This window comes from Lissotriton vulgaris, chromosome 2_1 (assembly GCF_964263255.1).
Source record: "Lissotriton vulgaris chromosome 2_1, aLisVul1.2, whole genome shotgun sequence".
NCBI classification, from domain to species: domain Eukaryota; kingdom Metazoa; phylum Chordata; class Amphibia; order Caudata; family Salamandridae; genus Lissotriton; species Lissotriton vulgaris.
Window position 1 is genome coordinate 1637309877 of NC_141687.1, and position 26175 is coordinate 1637336051.

Consider the following 26175-nt stretch of genomic DNA (forward strand, 5'->3'; position numbering starts at 1 on the left):
TTTCTGAGACATAACAATGAAGAGTAGCTTGCTCGGCCACAATGTTTGCATATTATCGCTACTAGTTAAAGGTTGTTTCACTTAAACTCATGAGCTCAGTCTAAACCCCTGCTTAAGTTTTTATTAAGAATTTATCCGATGACCTTATTAAGACGCACACGCACATTAGTGTATAAATGTGTACTTTGCTGTTGCTCGGGCAGCTTCCACCTTTCCCCGATGCTAGCGGAAACTTTGGCCGCTTGACTAATTCACAGACTTCATTTTCTTTTATTAAACCCTCGTACTTGGATTGGTGTGTGAGATGTTCTTTAGCAGTCTTCCATCACACTGTGCATAGCAGAGAGATTCTTGTGAAAACCACTTCGAGTCAGAAGGGCAACATTAGCTCTTTGCACTCACCGTTGCAGCTGATTAAGCAATATCCGAGGAAACCGTTTTGCAGGAGGATTTAGCTTAGCAAAGAACGTGCTATTTGGATTCACCATGGAGCCTCTGTGCACCACCCCTTAAAGTTAATGGGCACTCACCTGTTGAAACTCTACAAGGCAGCCCTGTCGAGTGCCACCATCTGGGGCAGGGTCTAAAAACTAGATGTGGGCCTACAAACTCCTTTAGGGTTTTTGCATGCAGCAACCGTGTGCTTAGTACTCCTATTCAAATAGGAGGGCCCGGCGCTTATTCACTGCTAGAAGTACATGTGGGCTACAATGCCTAGTGCCCCATACAACTGTATGACACGTGCCTTTCAGTCATCAACTGATATTAATGCCTTACTGCCTCTTACATCATGGTGTGCCAGTCATTACCTAACTAAACAAAATACTTTACTGCCACCTGATTGGATGGTGACCAGCCTCATTTTCCATACTCCCCCAATACATTTTTTTTTACACTTTGTCCTTATGGCTGAAATAGATCCATCATATGACATTCTATTTTTCAGCATTTATGCTCCCAGATAATTGTGATAGCTGACTGAGTCTTAGACATGCCGCTAGAGGAATACTTTTTGGCTCCCTACTTCGTACCCTCAGTCTTTACTCGGGCAGGTGCAGATAGAAGGGAGGTAAACAAAGCCTCACACAACATGGGCAGTCTATCATCAGCCTGGCTGGAGCTACAATTTTTGTTTTCCTTTTTTTCAGAAATTATGATTTATTTAAAACTCAATAGGTGGTGGTCATTCAATTGCCAAATGTGTCTTTCTGTTTATATATGCCTACATTAGAATTAGTTCCATACATTGAGGTTCATGGTCGCTTTCTGATCTTTCCAATTATCGTTGTTTAATTCAGTAGGTTTACCTGCTGCCCAGCTTGGATATGCTGGCTGATCCAATTCACTCCTGCCATTCAGACGTAACGTTTTCTTCGCATGAAAGCAGGAGAGTATATTATCACTTCTTACCTACCCCACTTGAAGGCACATAATCGCATCTGGTAAATACCTTGCTCACCCAGGATCTGATTTATAATAGAGTAAACATTAGTTTTACAATTGAAATCAAATGATTGTTCTGGGTATTAAACGTGATATTGCCTCGATCTTGCCTCATTCTTCTTTTACTGAGTTGAAGTTATTAAAGTCGAGCAGCGAAATATCAATCAATACGCTGACACCAGAATTTTACTCTAGCTGTAAGTCCCCATTGGAGACACCAAAGAAAAGTCACAATATCAACATATTGCAAGAGTTTTTAATAGCTCTGTTGGCTCCCGTTATATTGCAATGCTATTGACAGGGATTCATTATTTCAAAAAAATGTATAAATAAAAATAACGTAGATAAGAGCAGAGGCCCAATTTTTTGTTCAGAGCCCTCCGCAGGCGCTGTCCAGTGGCAGGGTTGACGAAGAGTAATGCTGTCTACTTCAAAATATATTTGTTTCTGGGGCCTCCAAATGTATACAGTGTCACTCTGGGATAGTTTAGAGTAGACTATATGTCCATCTTTGTCTGGCATCTACAGTCTCATTATGACTATATGAATTCCTCTTTTGACACAAAGATAGCTCACTTAAGAAATAGCCAACACATGTTTCACAAATTGATCTCTTCTTCAGGGCCTAATCTCTCCTTAAATGCGGAGAAATAATGTCTGATCCAGATTCCAAACATGTTTAATATTTCAGATCTTCTTAAGCTGGCATCTGTCCTGGCTTCAGTATACACGAGTCTCAGCCGGTTCGGTTACGTATTGCAATCGGAGCCAAGGTTACCCAATATTAATCCCCCTTTTATGCCTTTCTTCCACCGCCCTAGACTTTGTACTTCTTTATCTCACTGTTGAAGATTCTTTTTCATCTCTGCTTATTCCATTTGTCGGTTTCCACAGCTTTCTCTCCCTTCATTTTGGGTTCTTCTCTCTTTGTCTGGATCAGAATCTAAAAATGAAACTAATTCCTGGTCCCAAAAAGTGTGTGGTGTCACCATCTGCAACTACCATTAGAAATTAAGCAGGGGCGATCCACTGTAATCAATAACCTATCTCCTCTCTGCCCTTAGAGGGGAGCCAACTGCAGGACTGGTGAAAGGGAAGTGCTGAACACGACTCGCAGGTATGAAACATGCTGGCCAGGGCAGGTGCAGTTGCAAAGAAACGTAGGCCAAGTTACCGGCTATCCACACGGCTCTTGTGTCTACCAAATTCTCTCATTGGATGAATTTTGCTTTAGAACCATAGAGCTCCTCAAACTACTGTGAAGTGTTCAGATACTGGTTAGACCTCAGTTCTGACACTTCATGCCTTGACTATAAGTCAGGCAGGGCAGAGCTCCTGTGTGGAATCCTGTCCTGCCTGATGGATGAAGACTTGCTCAGTATTCCTGCACCCAGGCCCGTTCTGCAGCCACGCTGACCCTCTCCCAAGGTATGGGGGAGCAGCTAACATACCCCTTTTAGGCGCTATCTTCCCCAAAAGTCATCCATCCTGCACCCCTCAAACTCCCCCATTCACACTTACCACCTTGCTCAGACAGCGTCCATGCCCTCCAAATTTTTCCTCAAAGCTAACATTCATCAGGGTCTATAATAAGACCTGATGAAGGCTTTTCCTGGTAACAATGGGTTGCTAAATTGGCTTTTGACATAGATTACTTCGATTCCCCCATACTGTTTGTTCATACAGTGACCTCAGAAATCGTCCCTATTTTAGGGTCCTTGTTTCTCCCTACCTATCTTGGGGCACTAAAGTGTGAGCCTGTCCAGTTTTGTAAGGACGGAGTGTCTTCGAGATCTCGAGTCATGACCTCCTATCCACCCTTTTTAATGATCTCTACAACCTTAGCCCTCTCCTCATATTCTGATACTCTTCCTTTTGTTCTCAACCCACCAGCTACAGTAAAAACGATCTTCCTACTTCCTCTTTCTTCAGCTTCTACCCTTTTTCGTGTATGAGAGGAGTGCCCTTTCTGACTCTACCTCAAAACCTACTTTTTTCCTCACTTCAGCCATCCCCCCTTGAATCTTGCTCTTTGTTTTCACCCTAAAGTTCTATAAGCCCCAAAATCTCTACCACCCTATCTTCTCACATGTGCCAATCTTCAGTCTTTCTGCCCAACCTTACTACACCTCACTTATTTTTCTTGAGCCAAGAACTCTACTCTTCCTTTTGGGGCTTGTAAAAGAAATTGAAAAATATCAAATTTTTCTAGATATTTATTTTAAAGTAAGTGTTTGTTTTCCTAATTTCAAAAAATTGCTCTAATCCCAGGATTCAACGAAGTGTAATGTGAATTTGTGAATGAGCAATGTCAGATTTTCACCCATTTTTTTTGTCAATTTGAAATTTCATTAAAATTGAGATTTGTCAGTCTGGATTTGTCAGATAGCTTTGAATGCAGGGAGCAGTCGAACAGTGGAGCGGGTAGATTTCAGGGCTTCAAGACATGACCGTGGAACATTAATCTTGCTAGCATGGTCAGTATTGCTATGTAGTGCAAGCAAATTACTCCTTGACAGAGTATGCCTATTCGAAGATTTTCAGTGAAAGACCTACATATCAAAAACTGTTCTTTTTTTAGTCAATCAAGGCATAGAATTAATTTGGTAAAACTGACAAATCTGCCTTTGAACTTAGCAAAACACCTGTGTTTGGACTGATGGGATCTCCTTGGATCAGTGCTTTAAAAGAATGTGTACTGTCCGGTGCGGAGTACCTGCACTTCTTTCATTTGAAAACGAGAGTACCTGCACTTCGCAGCACTGCTGCTCAGGTGCGCAACGCCCATTGAACTCAAAGGGCTTCAGCCCCCACCCTTCCCCTCCCCCACTGTGTGTGTCAGCCAGGGGTAAGACAGGTTCCTGGGCGCACACACAGCCGCACCTGAGTACTTCACAGGTCTTTAAAAGACCATTAGCTTGTTAATGGGGATTTGTTGTTTTTCACAACTTCTTAGTCAGTTTTGGTAAAACTGACATCTGCCCCTGAACTTAGCAAAACACCTGTGTTTGGACTGATGGGATCTCCTTGGATCCGTGCTTTAAAAGAACGTGTACTGTCCGGTACTGAGTACCTGCACTTCTTTCATTTGAAAACGAGAGTACCTGCACTTCATCAGCACTGCTGCTCAGGTGCGCAAAGCCCTTTGGACTTAAAGAGCTTCAGTCCCACCCTTCCCCTCCCCCCCCCTTGTGTGTGTCAGTCAGGGGTAAGACAGGTTCCTGGGCGCACACACAGCCGCACCCGAGTACTTCACAGGTCTTTAAAAGACCATTTGCTTGTTATTGGGGATTTGTTGTTTTTCACCACTTCCTAGAGCCCCTGCAGCTCCACCCTGCCTATTGCTTAAAGATTCAGCCCCCGCAATAAATCTGGCTCTAGCTGCGCCTCTGCTGCTGCTATACATTTAATGGGAGAGTACCTGCACTTATCAGAAGCAAACACACTCCACAAATACACTGCCTTAAATGTAAACCAAGAAGGTGAGGCCTACCCACAGCAGATCTGATTGGCGTGCCAGTATCCAATCTGACTGGTCCTAACACAGGAACCTATTCTAAATGGCTGGAAGCATTGCCAATCTGAATTGCTGATTAGTCCAGTAGCTCCGTGTTAGAACCATTCTGATCGGTTATTAGATAATCAGAATAGCTGTTGGAGACTGCTTGCGACTTCCGTGTGACCAGACAATCTCGCTATTCGAACCATTATGAAATACTATCTACCAACTGTAAAGGGTGGGGGGGGGGGGGGGGGGGTATGAATTTAACACAGACTTTAAAACACGCCTGGGGCCGCCAGGCACTGGCATGCTTCAGCTCTGGGCCAGTGGAAGAAATGCCACAAAGTTTCTTGCTATAGAAAGAAGGCCCTGGGGCGACACGTCACCACCGTAAACCCCGTGGTTCGGGAGCCGGGGCTATTTATCTGAATTATCCGCTACGGTGGCTCTGCCTGGCCAGCGCTGTGATGCGAAGCCTCCCTCGTGATGCTCTGATATTTATCCGACGGCCGCGCCGGAAGCCCTGGAACATATACTGGTTTCCACTACCAGGGGATTTTATGTTTGGCTCAAGGCGTCGATAGTTTGTCACCTTAATTAGCTTTCTTTCGGGGATTTAAATGGTGGTGTCTGCAGCCAGGTGCCAGGAGGTCCCTGTGCGTTGGCTCGTTTCTCGGTGCACGACTTGTTCAACGTGAACCATCAATAACCACTGTTAATGTACCGTGTACGTCAACACCATCAGCCGGAACCGCGAATCCGAGCCGTTGAGCAAACAAACCACACATTTCATCAACATCGTCTGTGGATAGAGGACGTACATTTTATCTCCCCCTTACAGAGCAGACGGATGACAAACAGTCTTCATTTCCTCTCACACGTAGGACGGAAAGATGAAAATATGGGCTCGCTTCTTCTCTCAGAAGGCTGATGGAATAATGGCAAACGCATCCCGTTGTATATCCCACAGAGGTGATGAAAGGCGGACAAAAGTCCTTCAATTTATCTCCCGCATAGAAGGGATAAGGCTGAAAACCGGCCAGCATTTTATCTCCCACAGAAGACTGACACAAACGTCCCTCATTTTATCTTTCTATCAGCGAGGGCATTTTGTTTATTCATCCTTGTCGTGGCTCCTCGTGTAGGATGATATATGGACACACGGTTCTACAATGGCGCCATGTTGCCCTGTATGTCAACAGTTCGCCCCAGGGCCTATGGCACCTACGCAGAATGTCAGGGAGATTCCTCCTCCGAAGTATGGCAGTTAAAGTCCCAGCTGCTATAATCCCTCGACTAGATCTGCTGGTTGCTCCAATTCCTTTCTCACTAAACCCAACGTTTCGTTTACCTATAACCCACTGCACTCTGGGATCTGCAGCCATCCATAACGACTGAGCTGAGATTGCTTATGTACCCGACTGGGAACAGGTGTTATCCCAGGAGGCCATGTTGTACGAATTTGCGAATTGAGTCAGTTCTGGTAAATGGGCTCCCAGAAGCCTACGAGCTTTAACCAACCAGGCAGCTCCCATGCTGTCTGAAGGGAGGTGTATCTGGACAGGGAGTTTTCGGGTTGTTTAAACTGAGCGATATCCGACCTGGTAGCTCAAAGCTGTACCAACTGAGCTTTAACACCTGACCTGAGAGCTAAACAAAAGTATTATTGTTGGACAACGGCCACAGATGGAGGCAATAGGACTCATGATGAGCAGGCAACACATACTCGGGGAGGGGGGATGCTCCCAGGTTTATGAAGGTCTTCTCCAGGGCTTTAAAGGGGGGCCGGTTCTGCCGTAGCTCAGCACTGGCAGTTATTAAAAGGGGGTATCGAAACAGGTGTCTATCGCAGCCGCGGTCGGTAGTGGGATGACCTGCAGGGCGGTAACGTGGGGAGGGGGAGGGGCAGGGTGGGGGTAGTAATGTATGGATTACGGAGTTTTACAGGTAAGTAAACATATAAATAAATAAAACGAATTTCGTTGCGTGCACGCGTGCAACGACATTCGTTTTATTTATTTATCTAGTTACCTGTAAAATTCCATAATCCATACATTACTACCCCCCAACCTGCCCCTCCACACGTCACCAGGGCATGGTTAAAGGATAGAGACTGAGGCAGTGCGGGTGTTGAAAGTTGGGCACACTGGAGGTAGATGTGGGCTGCAGCCTCCGTGGCAGCATTTTCAGCCCCAGCACTTCATTTTTTAGAAACCAAGCACTGCACGAGCTGTCCATGGGGCCAGGCCTCTGGGATTTGTGGCCTGGTATGAAGTGGTACACACTGCTCCTCAAGAAAGAATTTGGAATAAATGCAATGTCAGTCAGTGATGGAATTATTCTGTGCATAACACCTAATCGTCATTTGTGTCCTGCAATGACAGAACACACAATATGTCCTCCTTAAGCTTAAAGCGCTTTACACAGATTGCAGCAAACCTACTATCCCAAAGTTTTCACATCTTTCCGAGGGACAAATACCGGCCACTTGTTAACATTTTAACTTTGTGCAAAGGTCTGGGCATGATACTGAATTAAAACTTTTTACAAAATAATCAGTTTTTATTTTTAACATTGCCTCAAAGGCTAGCATGCATGTGCACAGAAATGTATACTGTCTATGCAGAGAAAACTCGGGCCTACCTTTGAAAGGTTACTGGTAACACCATGTGGGAGTTGTTGGTGCAGTCTGTGATTATACTGCCTTATAGGAATTCATTGCAAAGTATAGGAATTCATTGCAAAGGCAGATCGACCACTGTCACCTCTCCCTGAGCCCACAAGAGCATCCAGAGAGAATACCTAATTTTGTCATCTACTCCGTGCTATACAGCAAGGGAATTCTAAGTTGGTAAGCCTGACATATTGCAATCTCATGCATTTTTCCAAACTATACAAAATGCCTTGATAGTCATAGGTTAGGCCGCACCCTTAATTGAGTTGGCCACGCCCCTTTAAAAGGAGTGCCTGGCCCCTTTTAGAGAACCCCCATTTTATCATCCTGCTTAAAGTCCTGGCCTTCTTACAAGGGCTCTCACGTGCTTGATGCTTTTCTAGATTCTTATTTATATTTTTCAGTCATCCAGTACTTGTGTCCACAAATAATCTTTGATTAAAAAAAGAACGTTTTACACCTGGACATCGCCCATGGGTGGCATTAGAATGACCCATGATGAACTGGCCGTGTCATGCCAGAGTGCTGCCAGGATAGGTAAAGTGGAACTGAAAGTCATTGCAAAGGTTCAGATCATTAGCCAGGTATGTTTCCACATGTGAGCTCCAGTTCCGGATAGGATCCCTAATAAATTATATAAGGCAAATCCAGAAGTGTGGGATCCATATATTAATCTCTTGACAAATGCAATGTTTTCTGGTAAGGACATCCCACTATCTTGGAAATCAGAGGAGATCATGCAGATTTTCAAGAAGGGGGGATCGGAGCAATCCTGGGAATTATAGGCCCATCAGCATGATCGACTCCTTGCATATGATTTTTTTGCAAAATGGTACACCTGATCATCTCCAGGAGTGTTTTGTCAGTTTTGGAGGTCGGTTTTAAAAGCAATATCGGCACCTTCGACCAGGTCTTTTGATTTATTTGCATATTTTGGAAGGCAGTAGTGATCAACAAAGGCAAACTTCTTGTTGCCTTTGTTGATTTACAGACTGCTTTTGACTTGGTTCCTAGCAGTAAGCTTTGGGGGGTACTGGAAACAATGGGCATTCTCGTACTTTTATTGGACCTCTTGATGCGATTGCACCCGGATAATTTTGCCCAAGTACGATGGTCGAGGGGGTGATGGGCAACGGACTGAACCCATTAGGGTTAACCGTGGAGTCAGGCAGCGGTGTGTTCTCGCCCCTGCACTGTTTTCATTGTATATCAAAAGGGTAGTAGATTATTTGAACAGGGATGGGTGTGATGAACCAAAAATCAGGGGAGGAAGTTGCTGGAGCTAAGATCTACAGACGGATATTGTCCAGAAGGGTCGCACCAGCCATGGCGCTTTAGAACATCAAGGCTGTTGGGCTATATTGTATGGGGCCATACTGTCTGGATGAATGTACTACTAGCCTGTCAACAATTGAACTCCGGTGTATTAGAAACCTCTTGAATTTTCCTGTGAGTACTCCTCTAACCTCTGTTTATTGGACTTGGCCCAAAGAAGGGTATCCCCAAAATCTAAATGTAGCATCTAAACTTTCTGGCACCATTTGTGATCTTCGCAAGCACTCAAACTTTATTGGGTGGGTCTAAGAGATCTTATGGTATCTGCTTGTGTTGCGAAAAATTCTTGATCAATGTCCATAAAGCTGTGGAAATTGTAACTCGTGCAAGGTAACAGTTTAATTGGAATTTATAGACACCAAACATTGCCCACGATACAAACCATCAATTAAGGAAATCACTCCTTCTCCTGAACGAAAACGGTTTCTCAAATTTAGGTCTAGAACTCTTCCCATTAAAACGTTCTGTAGCATTTTGCAAGTGAATCAAATAGCTGACAATGTTTGCCCTGAATGCCTAGGGGGCCTGAAACACCGATCCACGTTTGATTTTCCCGTCCATGTTATCTTAACCTATGGGCAAAGAGGAACTTGCAGGAACATGAGCACTAGGCGCCACTTAGAAGCCTATAGATTACTCCGCACTGACGCGAGTAGAGTAGTATTTTTTTGTATGGCCAAATTCTTGATGGCTTTTTGGATTAGGCCCTCTAAGTGCTCACAAAGGAGACCAATTGATAAATATGTTTAAAAGCCGTATGTGGGAACAAGGAGTGTGCAGTTCCTGTGAATATGTCCCTGCAGTACACGTCCCCTAGGAGTTGAAATGAATCTGTACAATGAAATCACCAGTGTTCCTTTCCAGCTCATCATTTGTCTTACGTTGTAATTGTGCGGGCCATCTTGTATAGAAATCATTCAAAGTATGCCGCTTCTGTTTCCATGGATTTTTATAAATTCCTTTTGAAAGGCATCTATCCTCTTAAAGCAATGAGTTGGATGGATGTAATTCTCTGATGTGGGTCTAAGCTTTCTCATTACACCTCTTTTTGTGGTTTATGGCAAACTTATGATGCAAATGCATGTTTACTTTACGCTGAGATAATTTTAATGCTTGTGTTTTATTGCTTTTTAGTGGTTCAAACGTGTTGGAACAAGGCCCTGGGGATTGCAAAGCTATTTGTTTTCCTCCTGAGTTCATTGATTGAAACAAGTTGTAATCGCGTGGGTCACTTTATATAGAGCTAATCAAATGTGTGCTGCTTTTGTCTTTAATGGACTTTATATATACTTTGACGGAAAGGCGTGCATTATTGATTAATAGATTCTGTATCTGCATGGATCACTTTATATTGAAATGATTTAATGTATGTGCTGCTGTTCGAAAGGCTTGTGCCAAGAGTTGATACAAACTGTAATTGCACAGCCCATTTTTTATTGAGACAACATATTGTATGCAGGTATGGTTTCCATTCTGGTGTGTGCCCCTTTTTACCCATGAGTTTGATCACCTTAAGGTATAGGCCAGGGATAGAGCATCTCTACTGCACTTTTATTCTGTTGCTAACGCGATCTGACTTATCTTTTTGTGTGGTTTCCAGCAAACCTTTTTTTCTTGTTACATACTTGTATTTGCGATTCATGTTATTATGTTTGTATGTACATTTTTGTCTAAAATGTATTTGTGATGTACTTTTATGATCTTTGTGATCGAAATAAAGTTTATGATGATGGTGTTTTCACATATGTACAACCACAGGACATCACAGGGGCTATGGAGACGCAGAGTTGCCCATAGTGAGACTGATTCCAATGCACTACCCAACACAAACACCTTACACATATACACAGCACATAGATATCAGCCAAGCCTACCTGCACACTTGGTCCTGCTAACCAAGGGTGGTCCTGGCCGTCCGGTGCCCCCTTCGCCTGGCCGGGTCAGCAGCACGCTGATCTCGTACTCCGAGTCCGGATCCAGGTGCCACAGTTTGTAGGTCTGCATGTTGACCACATGGATCTCGGACCAAGCCCCTGACGTCAGCCGGTACTCGATCTCCTTGCGCACGATTGGCCCATCGCCGGTGATGGAATTGGTGTTGAGCTGAATGATCAGGTAGGTGGAGCCGGCGCGGAGCAGCTGTGGGGGAGCTATGGGGGTCGGTGGTTCTGAAAGAGGTCAAAGGGGAGGTTAGGTCTAACACTGTGATGTCATACAGTGTATAAACCAATAGATGTTAACTGTAACCACACAATTAGAATTAGTTCAGCTCTGGATGTTTCAAACACAGAATTTATTTGGTTTCTCATTTTTCAGCCACCGTCGAGGATTAATTTCCTCTGCTTGAATAAATATTATGCTCCTGCTGTTCTGACATTTTGATGTTCTTTATTTACAGTTTAAGCCGTATCTCTCTGCCCTCCTAATTCATTTTCCATCTCCATTACCCTTTTCTGTTTCCTGTACACATTAACCTATCAACAGCCTGCACAGCGACAAAAGAGAGCGTCCTGTCCTCACCCAGAGAACTTTCATGAGAATGGAAAGTATCAGTAAGTACAGCTCTTCCTCGCCTACAGCACTCTGCTTCACTTCAAGGTTAAGGGAAGACGCCAGTCCCCAGCACCGTGATTGGAGCACCCTTCCAAACCTCATTTCCAGCCAGTGTTTAATTTGTAAAATAATAAGTCCCAGGGCCCTGACCAGGCGGCCACTTCAGCTGGCACCACCCATTGCTGCGCCATCGCTGTCAATGATGGTACCACAACTACTAACCATCTCCCTTACCTGCATGTGCGACAGTTCAGATTGATCGAGGTCCCCAAAGCTAAAGGAACGATTGAGGAAGCAGGCTGCAGTCATTAGGTCTCGCGCGCTGCTTGGACAAAGACCTTTAGCCATCGATGCAGCTTTTGCCCTAAAACGTGCATGCATTCCATTGCCTTCAATGGCAACGCGTGCACATCTGGGGATTCCCTTGCGGGAACGAGCTTGACATCATATGTTTGTAATTAACTTACAAACACATGGTGCCCCTGGCTCGCTCCCGCAAGGGAAACGCTTTGTGTGCTCTTGCACTCCCGCCGCCCCCCCCACTTGTAGCGCGAGGTCCGTGCTTGTTATGAGTGGGAGGGGAGTCTGACATTGAGCACCACTTATAATTGCATTTGTCAGTCATAGCGTTGCTTCTGGGCAGGGTAGTTTTATTTGCTGTTGATGGTTTTGTTTTCTCCTCCTCCCCTCTTGTCCGAGTTCATGGAGATGCCAAGCTTGGTAGGTGTGCGGTGCTCCTTCCTGTCTTCGCTGTGAATGAATGGAAGCCTGCCGTGGACAGAGTAGGTGTCACCCCAGAGGAACAGCAGGTTTGCAAGTTCAGCACAGGCCGGAGGCATTAAAATCTTTCGCCCAATCTCTGGGCGGGGTCGCCTTTTGTTGCGGTTTCACTGCTGACCTCTTGATTATATAAAAAAAAAATCAAAAATACAAATCAGTGTAATTTGAAAAGCTTTTGAAGACATATATGTGCTCGCCATGGGAACTTGGAGGGGTGAGCTGGAGATGGACTAGTCCGTCTGTGACCCAACATCAAGCCTGTCTCCAACTCTCCCCTCCAGCCATGAGAAGTGAAATGGTGCTTGGAACGGTCTGCGCTTTGCTGTTTCTGTCAGTTTATAGGTATGGGGTTAAAGGACAGTATAGCTTTCCTAAAATTAAATACATTAAATCCACAGGCCTACTTTTCTGCCTAGCTTCTAAGTTCTAGGCCCTGCAGGTTGCATAGCCAGAGCAAATCAGTGTATGGACACCGGGTGCTTCGTGGTCTGCAACCAGCGCTTCACTTAGTGTTGGCCTGTCCCCTCTTTCAGTCTCTTGGAAGAGTTCATTCACGGCGCGCTCCTTTAGAAGTTGGTGTTTGAAACGTGGGTTTGTTTATTAGGCCTCGATGGAACTGCTCCACTAGAGACGGGGGATAGATACTACAGCACCCAAACGCAGGGAGGGGGTCAGAACTGATCATGTATTTTGTGGTCATAAAAATCACTCACGGAGCACCGGGGTCGAGTCACTGATGGCGACAACAGAACCGTTTCAGTTTAGCCGGTTAACAAGAATACCTCACGGATTACCCCGGACAAATGGACAAGGGCTGTTTTATGAGAATTGAAAGGGAGTAATGTGAGAAAAGGCACGGCATTTGAAAAATTGCACTGAACAGGAGGACAGTGTCAATCTGTCCTGTATTCAAGGCTGTGACACTCCCACCCCAGAGCCAAGGCATTACATCAGCAGTGCGTCTCTGTCCACACTCTGAAGGTACACAAATCTGCTGAATTCACAAGGCACACCTTTCTTTTTGTATATATGCAAGAAAACCTTACTTACTGAACAAGCATTGGCATAGCCAATAGGTCTCGCATTTTGGACCTTATAAGTGTTTAGCCATGCAACAGTTGGTGTTGTTGCACCAAGGATATTCTGCTGCATAACTAAATACTTGTAGGGTCCACAAAGCGAGACCTATTGGCTATACCAATGCTTGTTTTTAATATGTATTGTATTCTTAAATTATCTTGTTCTGCTCATCTCTACATTAGATTAGCAGCGCCACCATGTGGCAGACTGTCATACGTGCGGTGCTGACGATTAAGTCCAGTGCAGAGCACCGGAATCAATGAAGTGCTAGTGCTGAGCACCAGAAACTACCAGCTCAAATTAAGCACTGTGTCCTGCACTGAATGTTTCCCGCATTGGTCACTCCAGAAATCCACACTCTAAAAAAAAAACCAACAAAAGGAGTAGCATGACCTCAGAGCCCTTCTGGGCTTCATCGGTGGTGTGAAGCACTATACAAATGCAATGACAGCGCCCAGCTCCACACTCAAAGCTGCAAAAACCTGGTTAGACAGCAGGAGCTGTGAATTATGCGAACAGCTACCTGCAGCGGATGGGGTTGTGAAACTCGGAGGCATGCTACTTCATTAGCATACATGTACAGCTAAAAATAGCTGAATTTAAGACTCTTGGGTATTCACAAAAGGATGCCTAGCACGTGTAAATACATATTATAGCAGCATAATTGTGCGCAATGACCGCATACAATGATACAGGTGTAAACTCTGTGCAAAGGGTGGGAAGTTGGCATTACAATGCATATTTTACCCTGCAGGTTTGTGAAAGCCCACAAACTCAAGAGTTTGTGAGCAATTTCAAATCCTGGAAATGGTAAGAGGTTTGCTTTTGAAAAGGGCTGGAGTAACCCCTTTCTGTGGCGGGAAAGGGACAAGATACCCCAAAACCTGGTTGGGAATGCATAAGAGGGTTTCTCCTCCATTATTAAAAAAATGTTTTCCCTGTGCAAAAAATAAAAATGAACATTTGCACACAGTTGCTGGCTTCCCACAATTTGCACTTTTACTGTGTACGCAGTTACAGATTGTGGAAATACTAAGACAAAGAAAACTCACAAGGCTTTCCCATTAAAAGAGAAATAAAGCTGCAATTTGAGCACCTGTACAGTATAGGCATGTAAGTGGGAAGGTCTGAATTCCACAAAAGTGCAAAGGTGAGTTCAAACGGGACGGATATGTCTGAACGTATTTTTGCATTTGTTTGTTAATCAGGCTGGAGAACTTTGTCATTTTACCACTGATAGCTCCCTACCTCACCTGGGACACAAATATGGTGTCTTAGGTTCTGTTATGAAAAAAACAATTGGATATCTCGCTGCTGAGACTGAAGCTGTACACTCAGGGTCATCTCAGAGGTTGGCATGTGAATCCAGATGACAGAGGTCTCCTAGCAGAGTTCCTGAAAAAAACTTTTTTTATTTTATTGAAGTTTTGTAAAGCGTATACCACATTACCACATTAAGGTAATGCTAGTGCTTTACAGGTGGAATGGTCGAAATGCACTATGCAGTGTAACAGAATAAATCAGAATTTACCGATATAAACTTACATGTATAAATGACAAATTTACGCACTCCAGAATGCAGAGAATATCCTTAAGAACAAATGACAAAGGCTGCCCAAATTCGGGGAAGCTGCCAAAATGGCGGTGAGCTATCGCCAAACTGTTGGTTGCCGAGTGGTGTGCCGTGACCCTTTGGGGAGGAGCGGGGCATGATTGGCTAGCCAGAGCGTGACCCCCGTAGGCACTAAAGTGCATCTGGGGTCGTTCCAATGATGCGACAGCCCAGCCCATAAAAGGCCACAAGAGGCGACTAGCTGGTCTCTTTTCCCGCTCGCCACCTTGTAAATGATGCACATGGCCACGAGGGGTGGAACCTCGTCGCACCTCCCTCAATTTGCTTTTTTTGTCCTCCACCAAGAGATTGAGGCATTGCGTAAGTGTAAGATGGCCTTCCCTGTCCACATGCACAGTGTGAGACTGGCTAGAGCCTTTACTGGCCGCATGGACATGCGAGGGTGCAAGAGTGAAGCACTGCTGCTTAACTAACCAGACCCCAGCACTGCTGCTTTTGTTACTGAGGGCCGATATTGCAATACTGCAGCAAAACTGAACCCCTAGTAACAAAACCGGCCCCAACCGCTTCAAACAGGTCCCCACTGTTCCAGCCTCCTGGGGAATCGCTCGATGCCCGCTATGGCCAGGGCCCCTTTATAATTGTAGCTCAGGCATAGCCATGCCTCGGGGGGCTCAGCCTCACCCTGGACCAAGGTATGCATGTTACAATATCCGCAGCGACAATGCAGTTATTGAAGGGTTTACTTAAGTCGCATTAACTTTTGGAAGCAGGTGCATGTAGTTCTCATACCCTGGGGGGCAGTCACGAGGAAGGTACTTCCTCTGCGGTCCTCAGTCCTGGTAGAGTGTGCAGGCATCGTAACTCTTCGCGGACCATGCTGACCTGTCCCTTAGGGTGCAGTGGATTTCTACAGGTTCGAAACTTTCCTACCTTCACCCTGCATTAGTAACTTTACATCAAAGTAGTGCTGCCTCTGATGCACAAGCGCATGGATCCATAGTAGCAGGTCAATTTGGCGGAGGCTTTGTGGTATGTGAGATCCTTCCCAATTTTAAGGATGGGAATTGAGCTTGTGCGCACAAATAAAATATGGGCAGCCACAAAACACAATATTCTGAAGCTTATTAAAGGTGTTACATGGCACAATGAGCTTTCTATGTATTAAGGAGTACAATCGTTTAGCGTACTGCCTGTGAAATAACTCTGCCTTGAATTTGTCACTACCCGCCAGAGGAATGCATGTGTAGAGTCACCGCTGTAGGAATACTGGAAAACGGTACAAAAGGGGGTGGTGATGGACGGAGCATCCGAATCAATCAAACACTCACACCCAGTCAAAAGATCTGGGTTTAATCCATCACCGTTCTTTAGCTCACTCTGCCAGCCCAGTTCAGACATGGCTATATGCAAATCAGTCTGACCCTGTGCCTCATGGGAACAGTCCAGCCCGAACTGCCAAGCCATGTCTTCCCTGGACCGGAAACAAGCTTCCGAGGACCGGTTTCTGGCATTCCAGCCGTCTTCAGCCCGGCTTGCTTGAATCCAGTGGCAAAGAGAGCAAGGGACTCACGTCTGAGCATACCCTGCCACACTTATGGCGGCCAAAAGCAGTACAAAAGGGGGTGGTGATGGACGGAGCATCTGAATCAATCAAACACTCACACCTAGTCAAAAGATCTGGGTTTAATCCATCACCGTTCTTTAGCCCACTGTGCAACCCCAGTTCAGACATGGCTATATGCGAATCAGTCTGACCCTGTGCCTCATGGGAACAGTCCAGCCCGAACTGCCAAGCCATGTCTTCCCTGGACCGGAAACAAGCCAGTAAATTAAGCTAATTGGCCTGTAGTTACTTGCAAGTGACTTATCCCCTTTTTTGTAGACCGGCACTATTTCAGCCCCTTTCCATGATTTAGTGACTTCCATCCCTTGGGCTATGGCGTTCGCCATATATAAAATATAGGTCCGCCATCGTCCTCTATTATTTAGAAATAGATCTGCGGGGACACAATCCATGCCGGTAGCCTGTCCCTCTGTGACAAGGTCGAATGCCCTATCCACATCACCCACAGTGAAGGCAGCCTCCTTATAGAATGTATAATCAAATGCTCCCTCACTGTTCCCAGTCACCCGACTAGCGTATTGGGGCTTAAAAAAAGCAACCCAGGCGTTTTGATCAACATTGTTTTGGGGGCTCTCACGATTCCCTCCTCTGTCCCATTTAAAAATTTCCCAAAAGAGTTTGGGGTTCTTTGCACTACATGCCACTTTGAGATCCTGCCACTTGGCCTCTTTCCAGTCCCTTTTGGCTATGTGTTGCTTAAGCCTATAATTCGCACGGGCCAATCTTATTGTGCCCATGTCTTTAGTTTTTAGGGCTTGTCCCAACTCTCCCCTAGCTTGGCGGCACGAACCATCGTACCAGCTCTCCTCTTCCTTTGTCAAAATTCTACTTTTACCTGAGCTCGGTTTACAAAAATAGGTTTCAAGTTTAGTAAAAAACCCGATATGAGCTTCTAAGCGTAGATTGAAGGGGAACCCCTTCCGGGTAGCTTTCTCCAGAGCCTCTAATGCCCCTTCCAAATCTCCCTCAATTTTGCCAATAATTTCCTGATGCTCAACAACTTGACACCATTTAAGGTGGCGCTCATCATTTGCCAAAACTAAAGCTGGAGGAGAGAGACCCCCATGAGCCTCAACCCCTTCCTGTAAACCCAGGTTAAACAATGCAGTCAAGGGATTGTGGTCACTTTCAATACGGGTTACCACATCCATATCCTGAAGGGTAGACCACAAGCCAAGGGGGACCAATAAATAGTCAATGTTGCTTGCCCTAACACCATTATCAAAAGTTTCCTTTCCCATTTTGTCTGACAATGTGCGCCCATTGGCCGCCCTCAGCTGGTTTCCCAAATAGAGGCACTTTAACTGAATTGCAGCCTCGGTCCACTTCCTTATGGGTTTAGTACCATGCTGAGGATCTCCCCACCTAGAGTCCTCTGTTAAGTGCGCATCATCCCACCCAAAGGGTTCAAAAGTGGTGTTAAAGTCCCCACCAATCATTGTCAGGGTGTTAGGAGGGGTAGCCTGAACTAATATATCCAGCTCAGATAAAACATCAGATTTCTTGCCACCTTGAAGGCCCCTAGCATAGACACTGTAGATATCAATTTCTAGATTAGCATGGAATCTAAACCGAACTCCAAGAATATCATTATTTACAACCTGGAGCAACTGTGTATAACATTTCAGGGACTGCCTAACCCATATCACTAGTCCCCCCATAGGACGCCCCGGGCCTTTTTTAACAGCTGGAACAAAGTAATTCAAATAACCCACTCTAAACATTGGTTCAACCGCCCAAACCTCTTGAAACAAACAAATGTCAAAGCGGTCAATGAATTCTACCCAGGGCTGCGATTTTAGTCTTGACCCCAAGCCCGCCACATTCCATGAGATCAGGGACGTCTGACATGAAGATCGTTCAGATGGTACAGCCAGTTCACCCCTTTGAGGGAGACCCCCTAAACCTTGATATACGTGATTCTGTCTTCTCAATAACCCATCTACCTTGGGCACCTCGGTGTTACCATCACACATGTTACACTGGCCCACCTCATCCTTCCCTACTTTCCCTCTACTCTGGGTGGTCACTTGCCCAATCCTAATCACTGCCTCCTCCATTGAGCCTCTCTCTCTACTACATGGAATGGTACTTTGGGGTAAGCACTGTCAGTCGCAATCCCCCAGCCCCGACAGGGCCTGGAATCTATTGAATAACCTTAAGTTCCCCAATGGGCAGGTGTTTGGTACAATCCCCTGTGAAAACATGTCCCTCTCGAAGGAGACCGGAATTGGGGGACCATAAAAGTAGGCTAAAGGTAGCACTTGTATCCCATCCGACTGATCATTTTGAGGCCAGTTGCAAATGAAATTAACGCATCTCTGGTCTCTAAAGTTAATGATGATACAGTCTCCTGACACCGTCTTACATCCCCTGCCTATCCAGTTTACTCTCCTAACCCCCAAGATTTCAGCTCGCATATATATTGGTAATGGGCGATACTTGTTGAGCCAGAAAGTACACTTATGCTTGAGGTCTAATGATGATTCTCTTTTCCCCTGGACAACTGATGGAACCCCTACCAAGACTACCACAAATGGGGCTGATTGGGGAGGAAGATCGATATAAGGCAAGGGAACCTCGCTATGAGCACTGGGTAAAGCAGTTAAGTTTTGCTGCCTAGCATCCCTCTTAGTGCCACCTCCCTGATTTCTCCCTTTGCTCAAAGATGTCCCTCCAACTCCTGGTTGAATGTGAACCAAGGGTGCAGTTAGCGGGGCCAGAGTAGATTGGGAAACCCCACTAGCCTGTGCTGAATTTCCCACCCCTATCAGAGCTGAAGATTGTGAGTTAGCAGAGAGCACCTTATCAGTTGACAAAATAGGCCGACTGCCCTGCCCTGTCTAGGCACCACTACTGGGACCAATTGGACCTAGGGCTACAGGTGTTTTCGCCCTGTTCGCACTGTGCCTTGCTGCTGCCTGCTTCTGTGCTGCTGCCAGTGAAAGTTCAAGACATACCAATCTGTTTTCAATTGATTCCAAACTCTCATGTAGCGGTTGACATATCTTCTTAATAGTGCCCTCCAGTTTTTTCCAAAAAGAAGGGCCAAAGTCCCGATAAAGTTCCTCCCCTATAATGACCTGGTGATTTCCATGTCTGTTATTATCCACCAATCGAGGTTGTGTAGGGCTAATTGGTGGCCTTACTACTGGGTCATTGGTAGGAACAGAGTTAACATCCGATTTAGCTTTCTTGCCACCTACAGATGTTTGGGGCCCAGGGCGCTTCCTTTTTGCTTGTACCCCTCCTTTCTGATGGGCCGGTCCTGCTTTTACTTGGCCAGCTGATCGAGTTTTAATATTAGGTGAAGGGGCTCTACCCGTTTCAATTGCAGGAGCCACCTCTCTTGAAGAAGAGTTGTCACTTATATTCAAGATGGTTACTGCCCGAGGCGACAGGGTAAGCGCCTCCACTCCAGAGGGAGGAAGCGTACCCTGTGAATCAGTTTGTAAATGTACCAGAGATCTGGCTCCTGCCAGGAGGCCCAGGAAAGATCTTTTATTAAACTCTATGTCCAAGGATAGCCTTTTCTCTGTAAGTTCTATATCCTTACCAAGGGCAGCTGAAACCCTGAGAAGGAAATTGTCTAAGGTACCCATTAATGACCCTCCCGTTGGTTTACTGGTACTATGGACTGGATCTGGAGAGGTAGGCATCCCCGCTATTGACTGGATGGTACTCGATCAAACAATAAGTATATTTAATCACAGACGATTTTTCCAGTGACACTGATCTTACTGACCTAGAGCAGGCGTTAGAGGGGTGGCCCGTCCTGTCCTTTTCCGTTCTTTAACGGGCTTAAACGGGTCCACCCTTGGCCCAGGCTTCGCCCGGCGTCCCGCGGAGCGGACCTCAGCGCCGATTTAAAGCGCCTCCGGGCGCTGGCGCGAGGTCAGAGGTGCACGCCGCCAGTGAGGCTTCCGGGAGTTGTGGTCCCTGGGCAGCGGCGCGATGCAAAGCAGGGATTGACTCTTGGCCGGTGGCGGCGTTCGTGGCCCCTAGTATGGCCTCGGTGCAGGTAAGTGCTTCTCTGTCTCCCCGAGCTCCGCCGACCTCAGCGCCGATTTAAAGCGCCTCCGGGCGCAGGCGCGAGGTCAGAGGTGCGCGCCAACGCTGAGGCTTCCGGGAGTTGTGGTCCCGGGGCGACGGCGCGATGCAAAGCAGGGATTGACTCTTGGCCGGTGGCGGCGTTCGTGGCCCTTAGTAAGGCCTCGGTGCAGGTAAGTGCTTCTCTGTCAAGAACAGTCTGTCTTGACAATATCACAACGTCATTTTCCCACAAACAGTATGGTACGCTTTTTGGGGGGAAATGGCTGACCTAAGACCTTCACATTTGAGAGCTCCTCCGGCAGAGTTCTTGGGTACATTTGGTGCCACGGTAGCTCAAAGTCCAACATCTTCCCCATGAGAAGTGGATTTTTAATAATGAGAGTTACTGGCCTCTTCACTTAGTCTACTCAGATACCTGCCCTACCTCTCCGTAGGAAGTGGCCTACAGACAAAGCATATCATCAGCATAAAACATTTCTGCTTAGTATTACAGTTATTCGGGGGGAACTTCGGTGCTGGCAGCAAGTTGAAAGGAGGTGTTAAGGGCTCGGGGTTGGAGGCAGTCATTGGCATGCAGTCCTTACCTGCCACCCACCTGCGTAAGCACACTAGGCGCAAGAGCACAGGCCCTTGTATAAATGAGGGGTGTCCTCGGGAGGTATCCTAGCAGGCAGACAGGTCCCTTGCACAGGAGTATCTCATTAGGGTGATGGGTGTAAGAGTTGCCTGAGGTAGGTATCCTAGCAGGTAAACAGAACCCTTGTAAACAGAACCCCCCGTCCTCCCCCAGTAGGGGGGGACAGGGGGGTTCCTCCCCTAAGGAGGGATCCACCCATTGGACAAGGAGTAAGAGGAAGGGACACTGTGACCAGTCATGATCTCACTCGCAAAAGTACTTTGAAGGATGCACAGGAACAATATTTAGTTATTGTTAGGTGAATGCCATGTATTAGTGTCTCTGTTAAGGGTAGGTAATAATCCTTATAAATGAAAATGTACAATTCTGGGTTACTGTGCATAAATAAAACGCAGGTGTGTTCGTGAATATGTGTGAATAAATATGGCTTGGGATTGTATGACCCAGAACCCAAAGAAAGAACTTGTTTTGGTTTCTTGTCTGTGAAATGGGTTTGTTAGGGCAGGAGAGTCTGGGGATCGAAAAAGGCTTCCCCTCTTGATGGCATGAGAGACAGGCTTCCCCTGTTGATGACACCAGAAGCAGGAATTTCATGCTGAAGACATCACAAAGTGGCTTTCAGCTAATGACACCACAAACAAGCAAGGTTTCAAATATTTATACCATAAAACTACACTCTCCACTAATGACATTACAAACTGGGTTTACGCTTTTGACACCACAAACCAGCTTTCTCCCCTGATGACATCACAAACTGGGTTTAAGCTATTGACACCACAAATCAGCTTTCTCCCCTGATGACATCACAAACTGGGTTTACGCTATTGACACCACAAACCAGCTTTCCCTGCTGATAGCATCACAAACTGGGTTTACGCTGCTGATGACATCACAAACTGGGTTTACGCTATTGACACCACAAACAAGCTTTCTCCGCTGATGACATCACAAACTGGGTTTACGCTATTGACACCACAAACCAGCTTTCTCTACTGATGACATCACAAACTGGGTTTACGCTATTGACACCACAAACCAGCTTTCTCCGCTGATAGCATCACAAACTTGGTTTCCCTGCAGATTATACCAGAGTTACCCATCTGATGGCACCAGAACCAGGCACTTATTGCTGATGACACTAAAAACTGGCTTGCCGGTAATGATGCCTTATAAACAGGTTTTTCGCTACTGACACCACAAACTAGCTCTCTCCGCTGATGACATGCAACTGTATTTCTCTGCTGATGTCACATATGTGCCTGATAGCATCACAAGCCTGCTTTTTTTGACTGAAGACATCGCAAACAGGCTTTCTGTTATGACACCACTAATCCACTTTCTCACTGATGATAGCAGGCTTTCTCATCCAAAGACATTCACACAGTCTTTCCCCTTTGATGACGTACACCAGTATTAAATATTGATGTCGCAAAAGTGCCTAAAAATACCACAACATGTCTACTCCAGCGAAGACATCACAAACAGTTTTTACACAAATAACACCACAAGCCAGCCTTTTCCACGAATGTTGTCGGAAACAGGTTTTCCGGAGGGATGACGTCATGCACCGGAATTCTCTGCGCTGGTCCCAAACACGCTTTCAGCCAATGAACCTCACAAACTGGCCTTTTCCATTGATGACATCACAAACAGACCATCAGACAAAGCCATGGCAAGCTCTTTTCTTCACGGATGACATCACAAGGAGAAATTATGGCATACTGGCTTTTTTTACCGATGAAATCATGAACAGGGTTCCACCTATAATATCACAAGCTAGCTTTCTCCAACGATTACTTCACACAAAGGCTTTCCATGGTGGACACATCAAGCTGAAAATGGGAGAGAGCAGACTAGCGCACCGGCAAGAGTCTGAAGGAAGATGAACAACTGGAGGGCCGAGGGTCAGATGGTCATAAGGCCAACAGCCATCAGAGAGTGGATCCATACAATGTTTAAGCTGAGCGAGAAGTCCGCGTGATTGGATGAACTTCACCTATGAAGACTCTAGGCTTCGTGGCTGTCGCAGGGTTACCAATTGCAGGTGGTGTCCATCGGCACTCATTTTTGGGGACCAGGAGTTTATTTTGATCATAGGACTTTGGACAAAAGTAAGATACAGAAAGGTAGAAGAGGGGGAAATGAGGAAGAGAAAGATAGGAAACAGTGGTAAGGAGGTGGCATGGATGAAAAAACCTGCAATATAGAGCTAAAGAGAAAAGGAATGTAAGAGGGTGCAAGAAAGAGGAATCGAGGTGGAATCGAGACAAGGCAGTCTTGGTATTTCGTGACCATGACTTTAGGTTGCACTGGCTCTTAAAAAGAACATTAAGCTCCTGCATTTATGGATCTACTAAATTAAGCACGAGGTTACACAACCTGCAACTATAACTCTGAAATTGCTGGTTCAAAGCTGGTCAACATTATAGGTGAGAAGCTGCTGCTGGTGGACAGCAAGAGGCGTTAGAAATGGAGAGTAACCTCACTTCCCACAAGAGAAACAAGCAGACGCTGGTGGGGACGGTGAGGAGGTGAAACAAGTTAGAGTAGATGAAGGGTATTAAGTATGCCGGATCCCTCCGGGTCACAGACCCGCTGGTATTCAAAACAGACATTGAAAGAGGTCCACATCAATCCCTATATTTATGTTCTTAACTTTACTGCCAAAATAACACTGACTCCCGAACAATGAATGTAAATAAAGATAAGGTAATCCATGAAGTGATCTAGTCTGCTTATATTTCACATGTTTAACACTCATCAGAATGCAAGTTTAAGTAAGATATTTCCGGGATACTTTGAACTGAGTCGCCTCCAGGTGTTTATAATGGGCCTAAATTGACAGGTCTGGATTTGGGGCTGAAGGCAGTGCGCGTTTGTCGCAGTGCATGTCAGTGGGTCAAAAAGAGCTTCAGAATACATGTTCATCCAATCCTTGGCCCGCTGCAGAACGTACATGGTAATGTTATTGTATTCCAGTTGCAATTAGCATTCTGTGCAAATATACGTGAAAGACGTACAAAGATGTCAAATTATTGACAAGGCGACAGTAAAAAAACATGTAGTGTTTACAGGTGAATGAATGTGTTTGGGTTTGATGAAGTGAAAGAGATGCAGGACGTGCATTCAAGAAAGTGAAAGAACAGTGCTGAAAGGACAGAGATGAGGTGTAAGATATACAGATGGATGAGATGTCGAGAGAAAAAGGACATACCCGTTTAACAGAGTGAACATAGCAGAAGTGATTGAGAGACTCCGAAGACCAATACCCCTTCAACGGGCCTCAGTAATGTTTAATTCACAGTCTCATAATTTCAGAATTAATTCAATAATATTTGCAATAAAATAATTGTTGTTACTCATTTATCTTCACCAGCTATCACTGACAAAGCCAACAGTCATGGCTGCTTTAAGATATGTCGGTTATTGTGTCCTATCTGGATGCAATAAGAGAAACCTCAGAGAGGAACCAAAATACTGGTCGGGTGGCACATTGAGGGAATGACCGAAATAGAGGGGCAGATTTATTAAGCAGTTGCGTTGCCCTTGCGTCACGCAATGAGGTGCAAGGGCAACCCAACCACTAACTAAGATTTATCAAGCCACACAAGGCCAACTTGTGTGACCCTGCGGGACTTGATAAGTCTAGAGTAATGCAAAGCAGCACACATCGTTGCGTTGTGTTACTCTGCCTCAGGGAGGCTTTCCCACGCATCTAACCTTGGATTTTGGTGCATTTCCCGGTTTACCAAAATTGGTAAACCTGAGAATGCGTCAAAATGCTACACCTCCTCAGGTGAGGTGTAACAAGGAGAAATATCTTTATTTCTCATTGTTTTTTCCTATTTCTAGGTGTGCTGCATCTGCATCACACACAGAAAAAGAAAATGCCTCAGAGTTTTTTTGTGTGTGCAAGAAGGTGCCCCATGCTGCACAAAAACAATCCTGTTTACCATGCAAGATCCCTTGCACCATGGTGTAAGACTGACTGCATTGGCGCTACACTGCACATTGATAGGGTACAGGTGCCTTCAAGGGGTTTATGCACGTATTATAGTTTGAATTGTTGATATACTAAGTTTGTAAGGTCAAGTGAATGAATACCTTAGGTGGTGGTTCATTCCAGCTTTTTGATACCTTAGTCTAATAGTGGTAACAAATCACAAAGTCATAACTTTTTTCATATATGATCCAAATCATCAATGTAGATGTATACAGAGCAAATACAAATAAAAACAATGAGCGGGTGTATGTAGAAAAATACTCAGTTTTATCTTATTCAAAAAAAGGGTACTTTTGTAGACATTATACAAACAGTGTGACAGAGAGGTAACGGTATCAATTTAGAGCCTTCACTGTAACATTTGTAGACACCTTTCTTATTGCTAAAAATAGCAACAAATTATGGAAGAGAAGGTGTTGGTCGACGTTTCGGTCTCTACGTTGCCATATACGAGACCATCTTCTGGACAGTAATATTTGTTAATGTGACCCCAATTACAATGTAGAACAAAAGTAATTACTCTTTATTCAGAAAAAAAACATATCAAACTAACTGCAATATAATTACAGTATATCACCCGTCTCTAATGTAAAATACAAAATGAAAACATTTTGCAGCTCTGATTAAAGGAAAAAACTTCTAGAAGTGAACAATCACTTTTTATGTATTCAAATGAGGACCATTAATTAATATTGAAACAAATTCTGGACAATCATATTTGAGTCTAGATTAATCTTGTGTATTGTATACCAGTTGGTCGCTTACACAGATCAAGTTTATTTCCAAATTCAGATATGTATTGGCCCTAAGCCATTCTTTGGCAAATGGAATAATAGGCCAAATTAAAGTCAAAAGATCCAGTTGGTCATATATATATATGCTGTGGGCTTTCTCACAATAACTTGATGCATAGAC

At 45.2% G+C, this 26175-nt stretch overlaps 1 protein-coding gene across 2 annotated transcripts in view; it reads right to left on the bottom strand.

Moving 5' to 3' along the window:
* PTPRU (protein tyrosine phosphatase receptor type U) overlaps window positions 1-26175 on the bottom strand; it is an 816311-nt gene that overhangs the window by 368748 nt on the left and 421388 nt on the right. For both annotated transcript variants that reach the window (XM_086957511.1, XM_086957512.1), the window contains exon 7: window positions 10829-11122. In XM_086957511.1, coding sequence (XP_086813637.1) covers window positions 10829-11122 — 294 coding nt within the window. The remainder of the gene's footprint in view (window positions 1-10828; window positions 11123-26175) is intronic.